The following is an 18522-nucleotide window of genomic DNA, read 5'->3' as shown; positions in this document are numbered from 1 at the left end:
ATAGGAGTACAAGAGTGGAAGAGAGACAGGGGCTGAAAGACATGAGATAGGAAAGGTGGGGTCGGGCCGAACGGGGAAGGGCTTGGAGTGCCAGAACCAAGAGGTTGGGCTTATGTTGTAGCTGGAGAGGAGGCCGTCCAGCCGGCAAGTAGCATGATCAACACTGTGGTTTTGGAAAGTGCCTGGCTAGATAGATGGGCTGGAACGGATAACACCTCGTAACACTATTCACTTGTTTATTTTTTTTTTAAATACAGTGTCAGGCACTGTGTTAGGTGCTGGGGATATAATGACAAGCAAACCCAGACACAATCTGTGCCCATATGGAAGAATTTAACAAATTAATCAGATAAGTGTGCCAACAAGTGTAGAGCCTGAACCATCAAGTGGCAAATTAGTAAGACTATGAAGTCACTTAGTAACCTGGATCTGACCTACTTCAGGGACCAATCAAGACTTCCGTGCTGAGAACTGGACATCCATTTGTGAACACTGAAAAAAAAAAAAGACCCCTACTAAGAAGGGCTCCTGGTGGCAAACTGGGATCAAATAAAAAAGCAGAACTTAAGCCCTGACTGTGTTGCTCAGTTGGTTAGAGTATTGTCCCAACACGCCAAGGTTGCAGGTTCAATCCCCAGTCAGGGCGCATACAGTGGAATCTCAATTCAACCAATAAGATTGAGGGTTTCCCTATCCAATCAAAACTGTGAAGCTCTCACCAGACAGTGCCTTTTGGACCAATCAAATTGCGAGGCTTTGGAGCCCTCATTTGCTTGAGGACAGACCTATCAGGGACCAGGGAGCTGGCGGAGACCTCTGTCCTTACAAGCCAGCTCTTCTCTGGCTTAGGAAGCACATCTTCCCATTCCACCTGAAAATGAGAGTTATGTTCCCCCTAGCTGAAAAGAAACACCAAACACTAGGTCTTGGGAGAGCAGCCTGAGGCAAACCGGCACAGGGCAAAGCAGGCCAGTGTAGTACACAGCCCACCATCCAGGAGCAGAACAGGGCTGTCCAGCTGGAGAGGGGCTTGGCCCCAGAGCTGTTCTGCAGCTCTACAGTCCTCACAGCCATGAATAAAACTTCCTTCTTCCCTGCACCCCAAACTGGGAATTCTCGTTGGCACTGAATTGGTACCAATGACCACCAGTTGACATACTAACCCCATTTGTAGGCCACACTCTGCCTCACTCTCAGGGTGAAATAGGGTAAATCACTGCCTCTTTAGAAGTCAAGTTTCCCCACTTAGGAAAGAAGAGGCTCCGTACAATCTAATTTTCCTCTCCCACTATGCCAGTTTGGGATTTTCCTCTCTGAAGACCACAGATCCCATTCCAAAGCTACTAATTGGAACATGGTGTCTTGACATCAGAGCGAAGTACTTCAGCCATTGCCTTCGTCCTTTCCAGGCAGCCTCTGTCTGTTCTCAGTTGTCACCGTAACCGCCTGGGCACAACTGCCGGCGGAAACTTGGAGTGAAGACAGCAACTAGGCCACTGTCACGTGTCCCATTTGCCAGGTTAAAACATGGCCACCGCCGCAACACCCCACCCAAGCGTCTCACTAAATACCCGGGCCTGACCACTCTGGGACCACTCTAGCGGAGGAAAGGGTGGAACGACCAAAACTTCCGGAACCCCCCAACCGACCTTTAGCTCCTCCTGCGTTTCCGGAGGAAACCGTCCTAGAGCGTCACTTCCGCCAACCCCTGCGCCCAGGATTTACAGACACGGTATTCAATCAAAAGCGGGGCTGTCCCCCGGCCCAGGCGGGGCGGGTCTGAAGCCGGGAAGCCCGGCCCATCGCCGCTGTGTGACGTCAGAGTCGCCATGGCCAGCTATCCCTACGGGCAGGTGAGTGTGCGAGGGGTGGGCGAATCCAGGCAGGGGCCTACCAAGCCCAGGTCTAGAATGTCGGCTTTGCTTTCTCTCCACTTTCTCCGTACCCCTCCGCCGCGGAGGCTGGCTTCCGAGCGGTCTCGGGCGAGGGAGAAGGGAAAAGGGATGGTCGGTCGCGCCCGTGTCACGTCACCCAGGACTGAACGTCTGGGAGGTCGCGTCGCGTCCCCTTTGACGTTGCGCACGCGAGGATTTGGGGATCTTTGACCCCACAGACTCAGGTTGGGTTTGGCCTGAGCCATATGCTTTTCCAAGGCTCCCACAGGACCCGGGGGCGGGGTCGTCAACGCCAGCCCGATGTTTACGGCACTGGTCCGTTGGTATCATTGGGGGCGTCGGAAAAAAACAGACTCCTGATGTACTACATCCAAATAATCACGAGAATCTTTGGTCTTAGCTGGCCCCACAAGTGAGCTTGACTGCGTAGTCCAACATCTCCATTTCACACGTACGAAAAGAGAAACCCAGAGAAAACACAGGACTTGAAATCACTAGGCAGTTAGGCAGCAGACCCCAGAGCTGTCAGCAAAGACTGTTTCTCCACTTGCCGACCCCTTTTGGTTTTCGTTAGACTCCTAGAAGGTCAGTATTGGGAGGGCCCTCCAAACAGTCCCTTCATTTTAAAAGGAGGAAACTGAGCCCAGAGAGGGCTCCCGAGTTACCCAAGATCACACTACTTCAGGAGATAAAACCTACGCAGGAAAAATTGTTGAACAAGATCATATGGAATGTTGCAAAGTGCTTCGTGGAATGTAGTTAACATGCCAAAAGATGGGACAGGAACCCTCTGAGGGAGTGCAGCGCTGTCCGGTTTTGGGGCACAGTATTTGGACCTCCATTTTCTCAGTCATGAAGGCCCAGTAGACATGCTATCAGGGAGTATTACCCCCCAATTTAAGGGTGAGGAACCAGCCGGAAGAGATTAAGTGGCTTGCCCAAGGTCATACATAGCAAGCGAGATGATGAGGCCAGGGCTAGAATTTAAACGCCTTTCATTGCATACTTAGAGGTAGGAAAGAGAGAGGCCAGCATGGGCTGGGGGTTAAGAGGAAGCATAAGCTAGCAGTGTTGCCCAAGCTCCGTCCCATTCTCTGAGCCTTGTGAAACATCAATAGGTATTGCTAATGGAGGAGGATTCTCTGGTTAAGTAAGTCTGGAGAATACTCTTAAATAGAGCTGAATAAGTTCACCATGGGGCATCTCAGAATTCTTAATTTGTTAATAATATACATTGTAAATATGCCAGAGAGGGATAGAATGTGCGGTATTTCTTGAACTTACCTAACTATGAGACCTCCCTCCCCCTACCCCCACCCCCTTTTTTTTTCATCTGGTCATTTTTTGGGGAACACTAATATTCCTGAGAAACAAAGTTTCGGTAAACATTGCCATAGTGCATTGTTCTCAGTGGATGGTCTGCATCAGAATTACCTCGGAGCTTGTTAACCAGGCACACGTCTGGGTTCCGCCTTAGACCTGTTCTGCACCTAGGAAGGGTTCTACATTTTAATGAGCTTCTGGAGGCAATTTGTGTGCGTCCTAGAAGAAGTGACATAGAAATCAAGAGCCCGAACTTCCAGATTAGACAGAAGGAGGCTAGAATCCTAATTCTGCTACTTAAATATATGTTCTTGGACAGATTATCCAAGGGCTGGGGGCCTCCGGTTCCTGCTTGTCAAAAGAGAGGACTGGTACTTCATAGGGCTAACATGAGGCTGAAATGCGGTAAAACCTGTAGGGAGCTTGGCACGATGCTAGTACATAGAGTGTGCCAGTGCGTGGTGGCCCAGCTCTGGCTGCTGCAATCGCTGTCGTCATGCAGTGCTGCCTGGGCTTCTGCTCAGTGAGATGTTGCAAAGGGGCACAGGAGAGAAACGTGTCTGGAACAGAAGAAATGCTTTTGTTTCCCCACCATACCCTTGTCTTGTCCAGTTCCTGGTCCATGATGCCTCAGGAAAGGAAATATGTTGTTTTAAAGCATCCAGGGGCTTAGTGTTACCTCCCTACACCTATTACAGAGCCCTGGAGGGTTCCAGCTTATTGTTAGGAGTCAAAACTATTAATCTTCTACTGCCTCTAGCCCCAGGGCTCTCAAGCGAGCTGGGTGTGGGGTAGTAAAACTCAGGTGCCCTTTGATCCTATGAGGGAGCCAGCCTGATGTGTTTCAGTGCTTAAGAGCCTGGTCTCTGAGGCCAGAGAGACTTGGCTTCAAATTCCTGGTCTGCCATTTCCTTGCAGAAGTTTCTTAGAAAGTCTGAGGCTCAGTTTCCCATTCTGTAAAGTGGGGTTATAAGAATGCCTAACTCAAGAGTTACTGTAAAGATTAAATGAGGTGATCCATGTAAAGCGCTTGCTGTGATGTTTCATGTACAGTAAGTGTCCAAGTGGCAGGGTGATGAGTGTACGTTGCAGGGTCAGTGTGGTAAACAGTAAATGGGAGTGACTGTAAGGTGCGAGCACAGCACAGGAGGGATACCTGGCTCAGTCTCTGGGGGAGGAAGGTTTCCTGATGGAGGTGACATTTAAGCCCAAAACTGAACCTTCAGGAGGATTTAGCTGGGTGAAGAAAGGCATGGTATTCCCCGGGGGTGGGGTGGGGAATAGCATGCATAAAGGCCAGGAAGCAAGTGAGAGAGCCAGTATTTCGGAGGAATTGAAGGAGATCAGTCCACGAGCCGTGAAGAGGAGGAAAGGGGAAGAAATGAGACGAGATAGGTAAGCAAGGATCAGCTGCTTTTCTGAAGAGTGTGGACTACATCCTAAGAGCAGTGAGGGAACTGCTGACGAGGTCTCTCCCATTTGTACTGTGGAGCCATTACCACGGGCACTGGGAGAATGGGCCCAGGAGGGCACGGGGTGGGGGGTGGGGTTCCCATTCACTGAGATGGGAACGCAGGGAGGCATAGATTTGGGGGGAGGCCCAGAAGGTGGTTGGATGCGTGGGTCTGCAGTCAGGGGAGATGAAGCTGGAGGGAAGGGCGGTGCCTCTGGAGTGTCAGCACAGACATGGACATTGAAATCTTGGGACAGTTCTTGGCTCACTGGTTACTTGCTGCTGGTGTCTGGCCTTTAATATTTTAGGAGGCTCTGCTGGTGAATGTCCCAGCCACTCCTCTGTCTTGTGATTGTTTAACCCCTTGGAATGGGCACTAGCGCCCCCACAGCAGGCACATGAGGGGTAGCTCTAGAGCAGGGGCTGTCTCGGCAATGCAGCCTGCTCTCTTCCCCTCCAGGACTCAGCGGGGACCAGCCTTTGACCCTCCAAGCCTCTCAAGGGTTTTGGAGGTGGAAAAATGAGTCCTCAGAGCCCTAAGAAAATACAGGACTTTCTGAGTGGATTATTTGGGATGCAGTGAAGCTCCCCACCACTTGCAGGAATACAGACAGAGATTCCAGAGGTTCCAAACTGGCTGAGAGGTTAGGCTGCAGGGCCTTTGGGGTCTCTTACTATACTGCGGCTTTCAAATTGGGCTCCAGATGCTGGGGCGAAGGAAGGATAAGATCCTCTGAATCTCCCTGGTGACTGGGCTTGGAGCCTCAGAACGAGCACCAATCCAGCCCTTCCGCTTCTCCCCCCCACTGTAGACATCCATCATACTAGACAGATACATTTAGGACAGTCCCCGGCATGCGCACATGGTAGCCGCCCACTCATTTATGGAATGAACGCACAGAAGGGGGTGGTATAGTGGGGCCACGCAGACCCTGGTTTGAATCCCTGCTCACCTCGTCCAGCTGCGTCACCACAGGCACAGTGTGAAACTCTCTGCACCTTCATTTTCTCGTCTGAGAAAGGAGACAACGCGTCACAGGACGGAGGATCAGTGAGAGCCCATTGAACTGGTAGCATTTAGCGGAGCCCGAATAAAACGCTGACTGCCCCTCCCCCACCCCAGGGTTTCTGTAATGCTTTAGAAACCAGGGTTACTGAACTCTTCCTGCCTTTTTATTTTTCCTTTTATCATCTTGTGTTTATCAGTATAAAATTCTCTTGGAAACGCTCTCAAAAAGGTTGGCGGCATGGAGTAGGATAAAAGAACCTGGCGTCAGGGACTCAGGTTTTCGTTTCTGATTCAGACCTTCACTGACAACTCGGTGACCCTGGGAACCGTCTTCCCCAGCCTGGATTTGGCCCGCTGGGTGGCCCCACTCCCTTCATATTCTGGTGCAGCTAGAAACCTGCATCATTCCAAACATTTCCCTTTCCTCACTCCTCCTCCCTCCAGCTCTTGCCTAACCTAATTAGTTGCCAAGTCATGTCTTGTTTGTCTCTGAAATAGCTTCAGAATTCATCCTGTTTTCTCCAGCTTCAAGTCTGCTGTCTGGCTCGAGCCCTGCTTGCCCGGCGCCTAGCCTGCTGCCTCCTCTGCTAGCTCATCCTCCACGGCGCTGCCCGTTAATTCTCCTAACGTGTTCCTCCCCTATTGGAAACCCTTCTATGGTGTTCTGTTGCTTCCAGCATCGAGTCCAAACTCTTTAGAGTGGTATTCATTTGTTCAGATATTTATGGAGGCTTGCAGGTGCCAGGCACTGCGCAGGACCCTGGGGTACCGTGATGAATGAGCCTAGTGTCTGCCCCTGGGGAGCTCACTGCTGCGTGGAGGAGACCCTGGGCAGACACTGTTCTGAGACACCAGTAACTCACCAGCTAACTGAAATGCAGCAGCAGAGGTGCTTGGACAAGGAGGGTGTGAAGAGTCTGCCTTTCTGAGTTCTTGCCCTGGGCCCCTGCTTATCACTCTATTCCTTGACCACTCCATGCTTGTTCATAGGTCCGTGCCTTTCTCTCTCTTCTCCCTTCTGTCTGGAATGTCCTTCTATGCCTGCCTTTTAGAGAAAGCCCTTGCATCCTTCACTGCCATCTCCCATATTACCCCTGCCTCCTCCAGGAAGCCTTCCTTGACCCACTTCGTACATTTATTCATATTATTGCTTATTTATCATTCAGTAAGCAGAACAAATTCCTCTGCCCGTGCCTCCTTGATAGCATTTAAGTGGATTTTTCTGGTGGCACTAATCAGAGTGCTTTGTAATTATCTGTGGGCTCCTCAAGGACAGACCCTGCTTAGTTTCGTGGCCCCGAGCCTAGCACAGAGCCTAACACAAGATTGTCGTTCTATAAGGCTTGCTAAATGAAGTCTTTTAACAGGTGTGGACCTCAGTTTCCTCGTGTGAAAATGGGCCTACTACTTTCTTCCTTTCTTCCGTAGAGTTCGGCAGGGTGCTGCCAGCAGTGTCTGTGTGCGTGTGTGTGTGAAAGTGCTGTGTAAACTGTATAGGGGAAGGCTTTAACGGAGGACAGAAAGGAAAGGGTTGGTTGCTGCCAGGCTGCACCAGGCCCCTAGGAGGTGATACAGAAGATCAGGCTGGCAGCACCTTCCTTGTTGGCCTGGGGGCATTTCCCAGCGTGCCCTAGGCCGGATGCACTTTATGGCTTTGTTCACAGGGCTTATTGTGGGGCACCTACTTCCTGGCTTGGTGTTCAGCCTGTTCTTTGTGCCCAGACTCTTCTTTGCAGAGTGCCCACCCCCGCCCCTCCTTCTGCCCAACACCGGAATCCCGTTCCCTACTGCTTAAGGGAGCAATGCGGGAGCAGGCGGCAGTGGGGGTCACTGGGGCATGGGTGCGGAGTGATCCAGCTCTGCCTCCGCCTCCAACTCAGTGCGACATGACAAGTTCCTTCCCCTTTCTTGGCCTTAATTTCCCCATCTGTAAGCTGAAGGGGTTCAATTAGATGACTCACCTCTCCCATTAGGCCTCTCCAACTCCCTTGGTTATCTTTTTCATTCAAGTCTCAGCCGAAAGCTGCTTTCTTATAGGAACCCTCCCTGATTGCACACCTGTCCTTTGTGACCCCGTGGCACGTGGCTTAGGCGTCCATTGTAAACACCTGTTTCCTTGTGCTGTCTAGTTAGGTGTTACAGAGAGAAGCTCCGTACCTCTCCTGTTAACTGTGAGCTCCTTCAGAACTTTCCACTCCTGAAGTGCCCCCTCCATCCCCGCCCCGAGGTTTCCTGGCCCAGAACTTTTCTGATAATAGTAATACAATGGTAACAGTGGCTGCTATGGTTTATTGATCATTTCCTTTATCCCAGACACCGTTGTAAGAACTTTTTTTCTCTTATGTTAATGGTTTTCATACTGTCTTTTGGGTCATTGAGCATTCTGCAGAGCTCCCTCACAATCCAGCAAGGGAAGGGTCCCTCACAATGAGGGCTCTGGACCCCCACCTTGCTTCCGCCAGAGCAACTTTCTCTTACCAGTTTTTTTTCTAAGATTTTATTTAGTTATTTTTAGAGAGAGGATAAATGAGGGAGAAAGAGAGTGAAAGAAACATCAATGTGTGGTTGCCTCTTACACGCCCCCTACTGGGGACATGGCCTGCAACTCAGGCATGTGTCCTGACTGGGAATCGAACCCAGGCATGTGAACCTGACTGCAAGCAACCCTTTGGTTCACAGGCCTGCACCCAATTCACTGAGCTACACCAGCCAGGGCTCTTTTACCAGTTTTAAAAATTTTATTTTATCAAAAGATTCTTCAGGTCAAAATTCAACCAACAAAACTCTGCTGCATTTATTTGTTATAATTTGCAACTCGTTGAGGAAAGGGTTGTTATATTTTACTCGTGAAGGAACAAGCTCAGAGAGATTAAGCCATTGGCCCATGGTCATGAACTCAGCTGGTAAGAGCAGAGTTTTGAATTGAGATTTGCCTGTGACATCGTTGCCTGTGAAGGGGTCTTGCTATAGTCCTAGCTACGGCCACTTCCAGGGTGGGAGAGCTCCCATGATGCTTCATGGGGAAGGTGGAGGGTCCTCCCTCCAGAAGCCTTCCTTGAACAAGCAGACCCTCATTAGATAAAGTGTGAATTTGTCTTTAGCCTTGAGGACATCTGTCCCAGAAACTATCAAACACAATAAAAAGAGAAAGTTCAGGCTCTCGGGGGCTAGGCCATTGGTGTGCCTTGCAGGCTGATCAAGCTAGAACCCGTCTAGGTGTTACCCCCTCACACCCCTCAGGGCTGGGCCCAGCTGCTCCTGGTGCCCTTGAGCTCAGCCTGTCTGCAGGTGGGTTGGGGCCGTGCTCTGCCAGGCCCTTCGCTGGCCATTTAGGGAGTTGGCGCTGAACACTCTGAGCCTCAGGGATCCCTGGCTAGAAGTGTGAGAGTACGGACAAGAAGGGAATGCTGCCCCCTGTCCCGTCCCCCCCCCCCCGTGTGCTCCCCCTCACCCTCCTGCCCCATATGCCCTAATGTACAAATGGCCTGGGATTAACAGCCAGGAGACCTGGGTTCTGGCCCAGCCCCTCCACACAGTCTGTGTATGGTTTTCCTAGACTTGAGTTTCCTGCTCCATAGAAAGGTGCTATTATTCATAGTTCGTGGATATCAAGTGTTTACTCTGTGCGGAGATCTGTGTCAGAGTGCTTCATGTGACTGGTCTCATTTCATTCACACACCAACCTGGGAGGTAGGAGGGCTGAGAGAGGGTAAGTCCTGAGACCAGTTAGTAAGTGGCAGAACCTGAACTTGAACTGATCTTTTTGTCTCTTAACCATTGCACTATATTGCCTTAGGAACAGGGTCTGGCCTGCCTGGCCCACAGGTCCATGAGTGAGGATGGGAAAGCTGTTGCGTCATGAGCTGGAGTGGGGTAAGGGGCGTGCTAAGGATGACTCCATGCAGTGGACACATCATTTGTAACAGAAGAGGGTCACTTCTGTACTGTGAATTTGCAGATGGGGATGGGATACCTACCACAGGGTGAGGATTTGGAATTCTATTTGATTCATTGGTCTACTCATTCATACAATAAATGTTTACTGAGCGTCCATTCTGCACTGGGGGCTGGGGATAAAATGGCAAACCAGACATGATCCCAGCCCTTGGGGAGCCCCCTTAGGGTGCAGGGAAGGGGAGCCGTGAGGGTAGGGTTCCAGCCTTGGCTGTATGTCATCGGTGTTACAACTTTGGGTAGGTTGTATCTCTAGAAGCCTCGGGCTCCCCATCTGAGTAACGGGGCCATGGTTCCAGCCTTGCCTGTAGGAGCAGCTGAAAGAATGGCAGTGGCCGCCCTATAGCTGTCAGGTGCCATGCTGTGACCAGTTTCGGGCCTTACCATTCTGACTGACATTTTGCTCTCCTTGCAGGGCTGCCCAGGAGCTGGAGGACAAGCACCCGGAGCCCCTCCGGGTAGCTACTACCCTGGTGGAGGGCATTATGGCAGCGGGGTACCCCCTGGTGGCGGTTATGGAGGAGGTCCTGCCCCTGGAGGGCCTTATGGACACCCCAACCCTGGAGGGCTCCCCTCTGGGGCTCCAGGAGGGCCATATGGCGGTATGGCCCCAGGGGGCCCCTATGGTCAGCCACCTCCAAATTCGTATGGTGCCCAGCATCCTGGGCCTTATGGACAGGGACCTCCTCCAGGTAAGTAGGGATTTGGGGCTGCAGGTGCCTCTGACCTTGTTCTGAGTTATCCAGGGTCCATTCTTGCCCTTCCTGTGGATGTGCAGGCAGCCTGGTCTCTGACACCTTAGCGTCTTGCTTCTACCTTCAACTTGCATTGGCGGAATGGAAATCTGCTCGTTAGCTTTGCAGTGGTAACAGCAACCCCACAGTCTCTTTGGCTCACAACCACAAACGTTTATTTCTATTGCTTGCTCACAGTTATTTATTCTTGCTTACATGTCGACAGCTATGGTTTTGGCTGCTGAGGTTCTGCTCCAAGTGTCTTTTCTTGCCAGGATCCAGGCTGGAGGAATAGCCCCTATTTGAGATAAGTGTGTTCTTGTGGCAGGAGAAAAAAAAGAGCAGGAGACCCAGCATGAAGGAATGCATGATGCCTCTTAAAGCTTCTCCTTTCAATTACTTTGTATCTCTTCCACTCACCTGCTATTGGCCAAACCACATCCCCTGGTACAGCCTGATACCAATAGGATGGAATGGATGCTCCTTTCCTGAGGGGCTCTGTAGGCCACCAGGCAGGGGACAGGATGGTCGGTGCCCTCACGGGGAAGGTGGTGGAGGTGCGGGCATAGATCAGCAAGTAATGGCAGATAATGATGCAGTCAGTCATGGGGGGAGCCTCATTTCTGTGTGAGGGAGACCGATTACTATATGTAGAAAAGCAAGATAGTGTAGTTGTTAAAAGCTGGGGCTTTTGAGATCAGGCTACCTACTGAACAGACCAAATTATTTTACCTCTTTAAATCTTGGTGTTTACATCTGTAAAAATGGTGACTGTCTCTCCCAAGCTGGTTAGTCAGGATGCAGTAAAAATAAGAACATGCAGGTAAACGTGAGAATAGTGCTTGGCACAAGGGAAGGGCTTAATAAACAATATTCCGTGGGAGGACTCGTACTGGGGCATTTTTAGCAAAGAGGTGTTCAGCATTTATTGTGACAGCAGATGCTGTGAAAGATGCTGAGGCAGGCAGAATGATGGCATGAGCTAGGGGTGGGGTGAAGAGCAGAGATTCTAAAGGTGAGGTACTGGACAAGATGGGGGGTGGGGGGCAGGGCTTGGTGATTCAGTGCTGGCAGAGAACCCTGGGTGAGGGCTCAGTGAAGATTTCCGAGTGGTCTCAGACAGGGGTCAGGGAAGGTGAGTGCCCAGTCCCCTGCTTCCTCCCAGACTCATTCAGGCAGCCTCTTTAGACGGTGCGCTGTTCCCGGGAGACCAAGCCAGCAGGAAAGCAGCCTGGAACCACTCTGGTGCACCTGACGGGCCTCCAGGGAATGGCGCTGCTGGGAAGCTGCAGCATCTTATCGTAGACACCCGGGGTGGGGGGGACTCGGAGGGAGATGTGCAAACCTCAAACCTCGGGGGTTCTAAACACCACAGCAGTGCCCTTTATCTTGTCAGAGCCCAGAGCTTCTGGCTGTTTGCTTTCAGCTCAGCAGCTTCTTGGTGGATTTCCTTATCCTTTTAAAATCTTGTCTCTCAGTCTACAGGAGGTCTTTGCAAGGAAAGGAGCCCCTGGCTGTGGGGCTTATCCCTCCAGGGCCTGAGGCCAGAGATAATCTCTGGGGCTGCAGGGGAAAGGAAAGCTGTGCCTTAGGCTCTTAGCTACTTACCCTCTATAGCTTTCTCTCACCTGGCACCTCGGCCTCCTCTCCAGGGCAGCTGGTGGCCTCCTGGAGCAGTGCTTCTTAAAGCATGAGCCATATGTCACTTGTATTGGTCACCTGAAGCCCCATGTCAGCCCCGCTGAGTCCAGGATCCAAGGCTGGCGTGCCACTGCTCTGTAAGACAGGGTTGACCCATAAAGTGCCCACTGCCCACAGGAGATACCTTAAAGGCACCCCAAACCTAAGGGGCCTTCCCAGCCCCCTCACCTGAATTGCTTCTCCCTCCTGTCAACCCAGGAACCCTCAGAGTCTCTGAACACACTCGGTTTCCCTGCCACGTGCCTTTTCTGCTCTATGTCACCACTCTGTCGTCCTTGCAGGCCCGGTGTAAATGTTCCTTCCTCTGCAGAAACGGGACACACACGGTCCACGTCCTTCACTAAAGCTCCCTTTCGCTGTTACTTCATTTAGTCATCACAACCACCCTGGGAAGTAGGTCCGTTTTAGAAACGGGGGGATTACCATTCAGAAAATGAAACAATTTGTCTAAAGTCACACAGGCTAGCAAGGGTCAGAGCTCTTTGCTTCCAGAGCTGGAGGGGCTGTGGCCCTCAATCTCCCATGGCAAAGCTGCTGTTTCAGGAAGGACAGTGGCTCCTGCCTGGTCCCCTATTCAAGGCTGTCAGATGGTCCCTCAGTCAGCAAAGCCTCTGGCCTTACCGTTGGGGCGGGGCTGTGGTTTCTGGCTCCATAGCTGTCTGTGGCTGTCCCGGTACTGCCCGTGCAAAGGAGCCCTTTCTGTGGCCAGCTGAGTAGGTTTAGCAATGCTGTGTAACCCTGGCTTTCTCCTAAGATAGTCCGTGCTTCTCCACACTCACCTGTCAGCCTTCCGCTGCACTCCAGCTCACTCTGCATGTCCTTCCAAGTGAATGATCCCTTCTTCCGTCCACTGACACACACACATGTGTGCATACAGATGCTGCGTACGCACTCCCGACATACACACAAAGCTGTTTGAACCACAGCCACACTAACAGCAGTTATATGGTGCTTAGGTTGCGGCAGGTGCTGATTTAAGGGTTTTTGTACATCTTCACAATTGATGAAGTAGATGCTGTTGCACCCTCATTTCTTAAATAAGAGAACTGATACACAGGGAATTTAAGTAACTTAACCAGGGCTGTAAGTAGCCCATGGGGCGGGAGCTGGAACTCAAACTGAGGCTGCTCTACCATGAATCCAACACCCTCCCTTTCTGTGTCTGGCCTTGTGCCCGCCCCTGGGGATTCAGAGATGAGTTAGGCTCCTCCCCACAGGTGGCCCCAAGTCTAACGTGGAAGGTGGTTTAAAAACGTGGAGTGACCAGGGCCATAAAAGAGAAAGAGTGGAAGGAGAGGGGAAGAAGGCCTTTCCAGGGACAGGGAAATAGGAAGGCTTTATGGAAGGAACAGCCTTTCATTTGGGTATTGAAGGGTGTAAGGAAGTGGATGCAGAGAGCTGAGGGAGAAGGGGTGGAGGCGGAGAGGACGGGGTGAGTAAAGGCCCTGCGGTGGGCAGGTACAGGTGTGGGTAAGAGCAAGTGCGATGCTTCGTCTGGGCTGGGCCAGAGGTGGGAGGAGGGCAGTGGGGACGGAGTGGGAGAGGCCGACAGGAGTAGACCCCATTTGGGGGCCCCTGGGATGCCGTTTTAAGGATGCTGGACTTTATTGTGTAGGCAGCGGGAGCCTTTGAAGAGTTCTGAGTTGAGTTGGGGGAAATTGGTGGGGGCAGAGTTGAATTTTACGGAGATCACTCGCAGCAGGTGAAGGGTGGCGAGAGTAACTGTGCGGTCCATGTGACCAGGTCGTTTGGTTTGTTACAACAGTGCAGGTGACAGGTGCCTGAACCCGGGCAGGTGCAGGAGGAACAGAGGGGAGGAGATAGATACCTGTGTGCGAACCGACAGAACTGGGTAGCTCTCTGGATGTGTGGGACGAGGAGATGTCTCCAGGGACATCAGAGGTGACGGGGGAGGAAGAGAGGTGGAGCCCTGTGGTCACCTGCCCTCTGGCAGCTCCTGACAGACTGTCAGCTCCCCTGGGTGCCAGGGCCGTCAGGCCCGGTTCCCACCCCCAGGCTCCCTGCTGCTGGGACTCTTAAATACTTGTGCCTGGGCTGTGCGTGTTAGGTGCCGAGCAAACATTTTTGGGTCTCCAGTCTGAGGAAGACATAATCCCTCCTCTCAGAGAAGTCTTAATAGCTGGACTGGTCCTTGTTCCTTGGAAACTGCGAACCAAGTAGAGGTGGCTAGAGTGCTGCAGGGCAAGCTGGTAGATTCAGAGTGGAGGGTGACCAAACACCCGGGAGTGTGCGCTGAAGGTCCTCTTCCATCAGAGTCAGGGTGTTGGCTTGATGGGAGACGGGCGTAGGTGGGTTTGTGAGACTGTGGGCAGGGCGAACCCGTAGTCAGGGAGGCACTTGGACTGGCCCTTCCTGCAGGTGGCGCCCCTCCCAACGTGGATCCCGAGGCTTACTCCTGGTTCCAGTCAGTGGACTCCGATCACAGCGGCTACATCTCCATCAAGGAGCTGAAGCAGGCCCTGGTCAACTCCAACTGGTCCTCGTTCAACGACGAGACATGCCTCATGATGATAAGTGAGTGCTCGCTCTTCCCTGTGGGCCCAGGCTGGGGGCAGAGCCACCTGAGGGCTGACAGCAGGTGGGCGGGCGACCATTCTGGGGGAAAGTCTTTTGGCCAGGGAGGACTTCAGACAGGGCACTGAGTTCAAGGTGAGATCTAGACTGAGAGCTCTTCCCCTTAGATCTTTTTCTAAGTTCTAGTTCTAGTTCCTGTGGAATCACAGGCTGACTCCATTTCCCATTCTGCAGGATGGGACAGCATGCTCCGGTAGGAGACAGCAGGGGGTGGGGGGGTCACCTGCCAAGCCCGCAGAGAAGATGCAGTTCTGGAAAGGGTGGCCAGGAGGGGGGCTGGTGTGGCACTTGATGAGGGTATGTCTCGGGTATGGGCCTGTGGGCCTGTGGGGTCTCCTGCTCCATCCCGCCTGGGGAGAAGGGCTGCCTCCATGGAGAAGGACTACCTGAGGACCCTTGGCCCTCAATCTTGAAGCCTGCCTTCCTTTCCCTTCTCCCCAAGACATGTTTGACAAGACCAAGTCGGGCCGCATCGATGTCTACGGTTTCTCAGCCCTGTGGAAGTTCATCCAGCAGTGGAAGAACCTCTTCCAGCAGTACGACCGAGACCGCTCGGGCTCCATCAGCTACACGGAGCTGCAGCAAGGTGAGGGCCGTGGCAGGGACACGGTGCCCGGGGTGTCTCTGTACTCCCTAAGGGAGAGCAGGGGCTCTTCTCCGGCTCTGACCTCCGAATGCCAGCCGCACTGCAAAACACTGCCTGCAGGACAGACCTGCTCTCTGCCCCTTTTGGGCCCTGGCTGGGGCTTGGAGCCAAGACCCTGGGCAAGGGAACACCTGGGTCCAGGATCAGGGCGGGACTCCCGGTGCTGGGAGCTCTGGCAGTGCTGGGCGAGACAGGCCCCGCCTGCGGGGAGCCTCGGGGATGGGAATGTAGTGGCCCAGGGTACTGTGGGACTCTTCTTGCTCTGGTTTCTAGCATGCAGAATGGAAAGAACCCCATGTAGGGGCTCAGAAAGATGGCCTATTACTGGCTCTGCCAGAAGGCAGTTAGCTTCCCAACGCTGGGACCCAGGCCACTCTAAGTATTGCAGATGGGGAGGGTGGCCTGAGGCCGTGGTCCCAGGTCTGCTTCCAGTTCTGCCTGTGGAGGATGGGTGCTGAGTGGGGTCATGAGAACCTGACATGGAGCTTTGCCACCTGGGAGGGAGAAGGGTTCCCCAGCAAACCCAGCCCCTTGTCCGGGCCGTGGGTTGGGGGATATTGTCATAACAAAACTAGTATTTACTGAATGAATGCTGGCCACGTGCCAGGCACTGTAGTAAGGCTTCTGACATGTCACATCATTCATTCTCCCCGCGTGACAGATACTGTTTATTATTCCCTCCACCCCGCCCCCCGCCCAAGCCCCTGCTTAGATGAAGGGTTCCTTGCGATTGTCCTTTTATGGATGAGAAAGCTGAGGCTTGGTCTACATAACATGCCCTCAGGCCACCCAGCAAAAGGGGAAATGAGAGAGGCTAGGCTGGTAGACAGTTTGGGAGGAAGGAAGGAAGCCTGTCAGGGGTGGGACATGGGCAGTGGCACGTAGGCTGTGACCTTGGAACTGCCCAGCAGCCCTGCCTGGGGAGAGGAGGAGGATTTCACTTACTGTAGCCACAGTTACTGAGTGCCTGTTATGTGCCAGGCACTGTGCCAAGGGCTGTGCGTGATCTTTCGTCCTTCCTGAAACCCCCAGGTAAGTATTGTTCCCACTAAGAGGTGATAAGTCAGAGGATGAGGGAGCTGAAGCAACTCGCCGAGGGGCTGTTCTGACTCCAGAGCAGGCCTCGGGACCCCTGTGCTGTGCTCCCTCTGCCGTCCACTCTGGTCAGGGCAGTTGATGGGGCTCTCGCTTCCCTCCATAATGAAGGCAAGAGACGAGCGTGGGCGGCCCGGTGTCATTCCGAGGCCCCTGCCTGAACAGGTAGGGAGATTTGGAGAAGGAGGGCTGAGGCCCTCCAGCCCAGGGGAACATCTGGACAGAGCCCTGTTGCACTGCGCCACCCTGGACAGGCCCTCGGGACTTCTGTCCCCTTTCTGCTTTGGTGTTCAAGTCCCCTGAAGTGCTGTGCTCTGCGGGGCTGGCCGATGGCAGTGCTCATGACAGGTTTGTGCCTGCTCTGTGTGCTTCCTCTCCAGCTCTGTCCCAGATGGGCTACAACCTGAGCCCACAGTTCACCCAGCTCCTGGTCTCCCGCTACTGCCCGCGCTCTGCCAGTCCCGCCATGCAGCTAGACCGCTTCATCCAGGTGTGCACACAGCTGCAGGTGCTGACCGAGGCCTTCCGGGAGAAGGACACAGCTGTGCAGGGCAACATTCGGCTCAGCTTCGAGGACTTTGTTACCATGACAGCTTCTCGGCTGCTATGACCCAGCTTATCTGTAGAGAGTGGCCTGCTCCAGGGGACCTCCCCTGGCTCTTTAGAGTGGGAGAAGCACTCGGGCCTCTTGTCTTTCCCTGCCCCTTGTAGAAAAAGATTCTCCCTTGCCTGATGCAGCACTGCTCCCCAAGAGGGCTGTGTCATAGCCACCAAATGGTGGGGTCCTGGGCCAGGGCCACCCAGGTAGGGTCCTGAGCTAGGAGAGGACTGGAAATTAAATGTCCTTACAGCCCTGAGCATTTAAGTGGCACAGCCTTGGTGCAGGAGATGCCAGTCATTGTAAGGGTTTGCGTCCAAGTAAACTGGCTGGGCTCCAGCCTCTAGCTTTCTCCCCTGTGCCCCAGTGGTAAGTGTCCACTGGCCTCTTACCATTAGCAACTGTGTCCCCTCTCCCACGCTCTCTGTCAGATGAAGCCAGTTTCTTCAAAGTGGACTCTGACCAAGCATGAAAGAGATTTGCCCTGGGGACCAGTGGCTTGGATTCCAACCCACCCCCCCATGCCCACAAGTCCGTGTGGGTTAACTTCTAGCTGCCTGGGGGCTGTCCCTGCTCGGGGAGCTTGGACAGTCTGTTCTCTGGGTGTCTCGGGCCAGGCCCCTGCACTCTGCAGCTCGGACCCTGGCTTGCCCACCATTCTCCGCTTGGCTGCAGTGCCCAGGGCACAGTTGCCACCTCCACTGCCAATGCCTTTCTTATTGTCTTTTTTTTTTTCATTCGGGGCCAAAAGTTTAGTGAAACTGTAAGCTTCAATAAAAGGATGAAACTGTTCCACAGTCTCCACTGTGCCTTCCCAGCCACAGGTTTATATGCTCATCCATTCAGTCGCTCCTTTATTCTTCCATTCAGCAAATACGTAAGTATGTGCTACATACCACGCCATGCAGAAAGAAGCTGCTGAGGGGGACGTAGTCTGCATGAGGCTGCGTGAGGTCATTTACCCAGTTGAAGTTGACAGGTAGGGAGCTGGGCTCAGCTCAAGGACCCGATTGTGTGTTTTATAACAGTTGTAGGGATGGCATCCTGGGCTGGAAGCCCAGAAGTGTGGCCTTTCTGTTATCTCGAGCCCTAGTTCTACCATCCAGACAAGGTGCACACCTTTCCTCCCACTTGCAGGAAGCACAGACATCTGCTCTCCTGCTGCTCTTCGATCAGCGTGGTCGCCAGTCCACCCTGCGTGTCTCTCGTGAGCTGACAAAATTTCAGTCAGAAGCGAAGACACCAGCTGTTCTGGTTCTCCTGGGGGACCTTGTGAAGGGTGACAATGTAATAATCCTTTTGCTTTTGGGGTGACGATAAGAACTCCAGACCCTAAGCTGAGGATGGTTGGGAAAGGGGACTGGCTGTTCTGCAGCTCCCTGAGGCCCAGCAGCTCTGTCGGTCCCAGCAGGTCAGTCCCATTCTCTGTAGACTAGCTGTGGAACTACATGGAATCAGTTCCCAGAGGCCAGCCAGCGCCCAGAGCTGGAGTCCCCTCCATGGCCCCACTGCGAGTCCA

At 53.0% G+C, this 18522-nt stretch overlaps 1 protein-coding gene across 1 annotated transcript; it reads left to right on the top strand.

The window, feature by feature from the left end:
• The first annotated feature begins 1696 nt into the window (after positions 1-1696).
• PEF1 (penta-EF-hand domain containing 1) lies at positions 1697-17795 on the top strand. Its single transcript, XM_024554497.4, has 5 exons — positions 1697-1853; positions 10050-10326; positions 14449-14604; positions 15107-15250; positions 16786-17795. Exons 1-5 carry the CDS (start codon positions 1830-1832, stop codon positions 17013-17015), a joined length of 831 nt encoding a protein of 276 aa, XP_024410265.1. The 5' UTR covers positions 1697-1829; the 3' UTR covers positions 17016-17795.
• The last annotated feature ends 727 nt before the right edge of the window (positions 17796-18522 follow it).

Source organism: Desmodus rotundus, chromosome 3 (genome assembly GCF_022682495.2).
Source record: "Desmodus rotundus isolate HL8 chromosome 3, HLdesRot8A.1, whole genome shotgun sequence".
Lineage (NCBI taxonomy): Eukaryota > Metazoa > Chordata > Mammalia > Chiroptera > Phyllostomidae > Desmodus > Desmodus rotundus.
This window is presented reverse-complemented; position numbering and strand designations above follow the sequence as displayed.